An 8,053-nucleotide genomic window follows, 5' to 3' on the forward strand; every position below is an offset into this window, starting at 1 on the left:
GTGGTTTTCCGGGCTTTGTAGACCTTCTACAATGGTTCGCTACCGATAGGACGAGTATCGTTGTGAATAAGAAGCCAACTCGTTTAAAAAGTACTACCTTCTTATCTAAACTATGACCCATTTACACCAAGCACAATTGTTGGACTAATCAATTTAGCAGATACAATAATAAAATAAAATAAAATAAACAAAACGTCTTTACGGTGACGGATGTTTTGCTGCAACTTATCCTACATACCATAGCAGCAAAATGAATTTCAAATGGAGGTAGATTGTCAAAGAAAATTTACAATAAATTTACTGCCACCATTCGACACATGGTTAAAACTTTTAGAACGCTACTTGACTTTGATCCTTATTCTAGTTATTCTTTCACTGATATTTGTTAACCCTTTTCCAGGCATAGTAAGATTTGTCGACCACATACATGCCAATAGAATTTCAACCTTAGCCATCCGATTTAAAGTTCAAATTAGATTGCACTTTCGGAAAATGTGACTTGTCTTCAAATGAATCATCAAAGCTGGATTTATTGGAATTTATTTGAATTTTTTGGGAAAACCTTGTAGATTGCTTTGGCCTGGAAAAGGGTTAAATAACAAAAAGTAGCGCCATCTAATACATCAAAGTCCAAAGGTATGGCATCATTTCGAGCGATGGCGCCACAACTTTTAGTCAGTTTAGCCGATGCCCGGTAAGATGGCGCCAAAAGTCAACGGCGTTCTAAAAGTTTTAATCGTGTGTCGAAAGATTGCAGTGAATTTATTGTGACTACAAAATTTTCTTTGACAATCCACCTCTATTTCAAATTCTGTGATAACAGTGCCGAGTATATTTCAATTCACTGATTGATGCAGAGTCGCGGAAGCAGATGAGCGCCACCCTGCTTTTGTCAATCAAATAGACTGACAGAGGCCTTGAGGACTCAATCTTCAAGGCCTCTACAAAATTTACAACAAATCACATGCTTTCAGATACATGGCCGGCTAAGCAAGTTCAACAAAGTCGAAGAAAAGCCGCATACCCTTATTAAAATTAGCTTTTAAGAAGTTGTACCTAAAGAAACATAAAACTGTTTCCTCCTTATTTTGGATTATTTTTATGAATTAGATAATAAGACTCCTCAACCAACTAAATATAATTTTAGTTGATAAGTTTAATTATTACGAGTAGTATAAAAATATTAAAACCAACTACTTACTGTTTACTTAACTCCTGTTACTTATTTCCAATAAAATAAATCATTACATCAATATAATCTACAAATTATTATAATATTTTTATTCATTTATAGAGATGGTAAAGTATACAAACATAGTAACCTACCCAATGATTACCCGTGTATTGTGTATAAGCTCGGTTCTTCATACAAACGTAGTTACACCCTCATTTTAATACGACTAGCTAGATTGTTCTGAAACTTTGAACTTACAATAGGATAAGGTATATCTATCTAGTCCTGTAATTAGTTAATGTAGCTTCAGATACCATATTCAAAAAAATACAGAGAATTTAAGTTTTTCAGACAGAACTTGTTTTTGCTCTATTTCGTTTGTTTTATAAACTGGAGAATTACAGGGCTAGATATACCTCATGCCGTTGTATGTGCAAAGTTTCATTAGAATCCAACGTAGTTTTAAAATGAGAACTAACTCCGTTTATATGAGAAGGTGAAATTTGGCTGAGCTTGCCGGGGACTCTTAAATATTAATTTAAGGTCTCATACTCATATTAAGTGAATTGTAAAATTGTTCATGGGGATAATTAATGATGTGGTGGCGAGAACAAGGTAGATTACCCTAATTTGTCTATGCACACATACTTTGTATAATACTTGTGCTATACAATATGTTTGGACAATGTTGTGGTAACTTTTCTGTAACATTTTGTAATGAAAATGAAAGTCTTTATTCTTCCATTTGGCATATTATAATGGCCTTATGAATCTCAAAAACTAAAGCCCCTTAACCCTACACCACAGCCCTGAGAAGATACCAGCGCAACACATTTTTTCATTCAAAATATACATTAAATCTTATGAATATGTAGTCCTATAATGACATTTTTGCCCTAATTCTTAATCTACCAAATGACACCTCTTTTACACATGTGGGACCTATATTTGCACAGATAATGTTTAATTTACTAAGTTTGCCCATGTTTGGTGCCATAAAACTTTAAAAGGGTGTAATTTAAAAGGTATGGGGGTGATTTGTCAATAAAATTCAGCATACTATACATGATTAACAGGTATACCATAGCTGTCCAAACATATTGTATATCTATATAGTATGATAGTGGTCTAGACCATTGATACTATATTATTTACATTAAATAGTAAAACAGGGTCTTATAACCCTTCAAAGTAATATCATGTACCAAAAAAAATCCATGTTACATTCCCCATTTGTAAAGATAAGACATTTTTTTGTTTTAATTGAATTTTCCAGGCCACAAGTTGCTAAACAAATCCTCGTAAGGTCCAATGTGCACTACAAAGTACACCTGTTTCAAACTTTAAACCTTTTATAAAACAATTAAAGTATAATTTCGTTTTTTTTACAATTTTTTTCTTGAACAATAATCCATTCCAATTTACTGTATGAGTACACCAAGGTTTAAATTTATAAAAAAAGTTTTTTGAATATAATACAAGGCTTTAGTATATTTTATTTAAAGTAACAATATTTACGCATATTTTGTTGCAATATTATGCATCCTAAAATTGAGAAGGTAATTCCAGATGACTATTAAATTTACTTAGTTAACTTTGAAAGTAAATGCTCATGTACACATGACTGCCTTATTGTTGCCCGTTGGTCTTCCAAGACAAATATGTATTCCAAAACAATGCAACAGCCTGGACAATAAGGACTTGGTATTGTAGTGGCACATAATAAAAATTGACAAGTTGCACCCATGGCCAAATCAAATAATTGGTCTTTAACACATCAACATAGTTAGCCTTAATCTCAGTTTGCACAGTGTCCCAGTTTTTGCCCTGCATAGTGCCCACGGTTGCAAGGATCATGAACAGGAATGTTGGGGCAAATATAGCTTGGTCAACAAATACTTTCTTAAGAGCAACTGCTTTGCCCTGTTTCCCTATGTATTTTTGTAGCACTCCATACCAGACCCGAAGTGCTGGCCCCTAAAACAAAATTTTATAAAAAAATATACTTTAAATTATGGTTTTTATGACTGCATAATCAGGTTATTCATAATTTCACTGAGTCACTCAACACTTCACTGTGGCCAGCCTCATCTCCATTTAAATTGATCATTAAATTTCAGACAAAAATACTAAGCATTTTTGACCACCTATTTATTATGTATTGTGGCACAAAGGTTAATAGCATGAAATGAAAGTATCTTCCTAGACTGTTTTACAAGGGGGCAACATTGTTACTTAACCTCTCATGCCAATATTGAACCACAAGCATAGCAAGTGGTTCGAAAAGTGGAATCTTGAATGTTGCAAGGGTTTGACGGAATGAGGGTAAAACAAATTTTGCCACTGCGTGAAACACAAAATTCACCACACCTACACAAGGAAAATACTAACTGTAAAATATCAAACAAAATAAATCCAAACCAATTCAAAATGGATGTTATTAAATATTTCTCATTCAAAATCATCATTTAAAAGTCAATTCTACCAGCCAACATAAGGAAACAACTCAAATTTTGCATTTGATTACTTTGCCACACATGTGGATAAAAAAAAAATCTCATCCGTTTTTGAACAATCAAAAAGGCCTTTACTAGCTAGTGTGGTGAAAAGTATCTTCCACACTAATTAAATTAAATAATATCTCTTATTGTAACGTTATTAGAGAATGACTGGACTTGGATTGTACACCGTATAGTTTACATGTGTGTGTAAGAAATATGGAGGGTAAATTACTGCATATACTACTCACACCGACAAAAAGGCCTATAGATGCAAACTGACATGTTCTCTTGTAATCGAGGTCTTTCAATGGTTTTTTTTCTATTAATGTCTGTGATATCAAGTCGCCGGCTCCCATTAAAGCTCCACTTTGAATAGCTTGCATTAAATACGGTCGCCGAACAAGAGCATTTTGATACAGTCTGATCATACCGCGAAACTTCAACACCACAACATGCATGTTGAACACGATATTTTAAATATGCATATGACCCATTATTGTTCTATTAGAATCAGCAGTAGTTATTTCACACAGTATGATAATTAAATGAATAAATAAACATCAGATTTGAGGTTATCTAACACTCAAATTGTCAAATCTACTAGTGTAGTCATGGTAGAGTATAATAGATACAAAATAAAGTATAATATAGATACATAGACAAGAATGAGTTTTATGCTATGTTTACATGCCTACCGAGACTTGGCAGGCGAACAGGGGGCCTACCGTGAAGACCGAAATTCGCTAATTTATTTATTATTTATTTCAAATAACAATTTGCACCTTACAGCTAATGCCAAAGCGGCACAAATTGGAATACATTAACAACATAAAGCATTAACATTATAAAGCAATAACACATGAGCAGCTAAGACACAGGAATTCATAACGGTATAGTACTCTCAGGCATCTCTCTTTCTAATATCCTCTTGCATTCCATTATCACTCGCCCTTAAGAGCCCTTAATCCTTGGAGCGTTCTCCGATTTCACGAAATAACGCTCGATAGATGGCGTTGGCGCTCGGTACGCGAGCGCCGGCAACGCGACGCGCGTTTCAATGCAGACTAGAATAATCTTGATAGTTTTCAATATAATTTCAAGCAACATTAATTTTAGTGTCATAAATATGATATCATATGGGCACTCTTTATTTTATTGTATATGCACAGTAGTTTTTTTTTTATGTACACTACTACTAAGTGTACAGACTACAGAGTGTACTATAACCCTTGCTCTTTATTCTGTCTCTTTCACACCAATGGAAAATGAAGAAGTTACTAAATGACTGCAGGTATAAATAAAGTATATTAGTGCGATAGAGAGACAGATAGTGTTTCGTTGTCGTATCGTAAACGATTGGCATGTTGGCCACACGCTTAGTGCCTAGCCAAAATACCAATCGTTTGCGTATATTAGTGCAATAGAGAGAGAGTAGTGCTTCGTTGTCGTATCGTAAACGATTGGCATGTTGGCTACGCACCCATGATACCTAGCCAAGACGCCAATCGATTGCGCATATTAGTGCGATAGAGAGACAGATAGTGTTTCCTTGTCGTATCGTAAACGTTTGGCATGTTGGCTACGCACCCATGCTGCCCAGCCAAGATGCCAATCGTTTGTGCATATTAGTACGAGAGAGACAGATAGTGTTTCGTTGTCGTATCGATTGGCATGGTGGCTACGCACCCATGCTGCGTAGTCAAGATGCCAATCGTTTGCGCACATTAGTGCTATAGAGTTTCAGTGTTATTTGAAATCACGTTAGGGTTTGTATTATTATTTTTGACCCGAATGAAGTCCATCCAGGTTCTTATGATGGAGTCAGGAGTTGGTCACCAGAACTCCTAATCTACTCATTATAATTCCATCGTGCTTGGGCTCAAAAGATTTGCCCTGACGAACACCATCGATCTAGATGAAGTCCAGGGTCTCATGATGGAGTCAGGAGTTGGTCACCATAATTCCTAATCTACTCATCATAACTCCATCGTGTTTGGGCTCAATAGATTTGCCCTCACGAGCACCATCAATCTAGATGATGTTCAGGGTCTCATGATGGAGTCAGGAGTTGGTCACTAGAACTCCTAATCTACTCATTATAATTCCATCGTGTTTGGGCTCAAAAGATTTGCCCTGACGAGTACCATCGATCTAGATGAAGTCCAGGGTCTCATGATGGAGTCAGGAGTTGGTCACCATAATTCCTAATCTACTCATCATAACTCCATCGTGTTTGGGCTCAATAGATTTGCCCTCACGAGCACCATCAATCTAGATGATGTTCAGGGTCTCATGATGGAGTCAGGAGTTGGTCACTAGAACTCCTAATCTACTCATTATAATTCCATCGTGTTTGGGCTCAAAAGATTTGCCCTGACGAGTACCATCGATCTAGATGAAGTCCAGGGTCTCATGATGGAGTCAGGAGTTGGTCACCAGAACTCGTAATCTATTTATCATAACTCCATCGTGTTTGGGCTCAATAGATTTACTCCGACAAGCACCATCAAATTACCATTATGATGAATAGATTAGGAGTTCTGGTGACCAACTACTGAGTCCATCATGAGACCCTCGACTTAATCTAGATCGATGGTACTCGTCAGGGCAAATCTTTTGAGCCCAAACACGATGGAGTTATGATGAATAGACTAGGAGTTCTGGTGATCAACTCCTGAGTCCATCATGAGACCCTGGACCTGATCTAGATTGATGGTGCTCGTCAGGGCAACTCTATTGAGCCCATACACGATGGAGTTATGATGAGTAGATTAGGAGTTCTGGTGACCAACTCCTGACTCCATCATGAGACCCTGGACCTCATCTAGATCGATGGTGCTCGTCAGGGCAAATCTTTTGAGCCCAAACACGTTGGAATTATAATGAGTAGATTAGGAGTTCTAGTGACCAACTCCTAACTCCATCATGAGACCCTGGACTTTATCTAGATTGATGATGCTCGTCAGGGCAAATCTATTGAGCCCGAACACGATGAGGTTATGATGAGTAGATTAGGAGTTCTGGTGACCAACTCCTGACTCCATCATGAGACCCTGGGCCTCATCTAGATCGATGGTGTTCATCAGGGCAAATCTATTGAGCCCAAACACGATGGAGTTATGATGAGTAGATTAGGAGTTCTGGTAACCAGCTCCTGACTCCATCACGAGACCCTGGACCTCATCTAGATTGATGGTGCTCGTCAGGGCAACTCTATTGAACCCAAACACGATGGAGTTATGATGAGTAGATTAGGAGTTCTGGTGACCAGCTCCTGACTCCATCATGAGACCCTGGACCTCATCTAGATTGAAGGTGCTCGTCAGGGCAACTCTATTGAGCCCAAACACGCTGGAGTTATGATGAGTAGAGTAGGAGTTCTGGTGACCAACTCCTGACTCCATCATGAGACCCTGGACCTCATCTAGATCGATGGTGCTCATCAGGGCAAATCTTTTGAGCCCTAACACGTTGGAATTATAATGAGTAGATTAGGAGTTCTAGTGACCAACTCCTGACTCCATCATGAGACCCTGGACTTTATCTAGATTGATGATGCTCGTCAGGGCAAATCTATTGAGCCCGAACACGATGAGGTTATGATGAGTAGTTTAGGAGTTCTGGTGACCAACTCCTGACTCCATCATGAGACCCTGGGCCTCATCTAGATCGATGGTGTTCATCAGGGCAAATCTATTGAGCCCAAACACGATGGAGTTATGATGAGTAGATTAGGAGATCTGGTGACCAGCTCCTGACTCCATCATGAGACCCTGGACCTCATCTAGATTGATGGTGCTCGTCAGGGCAACTCTATTGAACCCAAACACGATGGAGTTATGATGAGTAGATTAGGAGTTCTGGTGACCAGCTCCTGACTCCATCATGAGACCCTGGCCCTCGTCTAGATTGAAGGTGCTCATCAGGGCAACTCTGTTGAGCCCAAACACGATGGAATTATAATGAGTAGATTAGGAGTTCTAGTGACCAACTCCTGACTCCATCATGAGACCCTGGACCTCATCTAGATCGATGGTGTTCGTCAGGGCAAATCTTTTGAGCCCAAACACGATGGGATTATAATTAGTAGATTAGAAGTTCTGGTGACCAACTCCTGACTCCATCATGAGAACTTGGACTTCATCCGGGTCAAAAATAATAATGCAAACCCTAACGTAATTTCAAGTGAAAATGCGTTTTTCAGAAAATCGCAGCCAAATAACACTAGACCTTACTCATAGTGTTGTGTTCCTGCCGGTGAGTAAGGTTGCCAGAGCTCAACGAGGGGCGGGAGGGGGTTAGGGTCGGCAACGCGCATGTAACTCCTCTGGAGTTGCAGGCGTACATATGCGGGCCGTATGCTTGTTTGCCACCGACT

The 8,053-nt window shown here is 38.4% G+C and overlaps 1 protein-coding gene across 1 annotated transcript; it reads right to left on the minus strand.

The window, feature by feature from the left end:
• Positions 1 to 1,249: 1,249 nt before the first annotated feature.
• LOC133522139 (protein Mpv17) lies at positions 1,250 to 4,597 on the minus strand. Its single transcript, XM_061857368.1, has 2 exons — positions 3,924 to 4,597; positions 1,250 to 3,151 (listed from the first exon to the last, which is right to left on the minus strand). Exons 1-2 carry the CDS (start codon positions 4,131 to 4,133, stop codon positions 2,804 to 2,806), a joined length of 558 nt encoding a protein of 185 aa, XP_061713352.1. The 5' UTR covers positions 4,134 to 4,597; the 3' UTR covers positions 1,250 to 2,803.
• Between the last annotated feature and the right edge of the window lie 3,456 nt (positions 4,598 to 8,053).

Source organism: Cydia pomonella, chromosome 1, assembly GCF_033807575.1.
Source record: "Cydia pomonella isolate Wapato2018A chromosome 1, ilCydPomo1, whole genome shotgun sequence".
NCBI classification, from domain to species: Eukaryota; Metazoa; Arthropoda; class Insecta; order Lepidoptera; family Tortricidae; genus Cydia; species Cydia pomonella.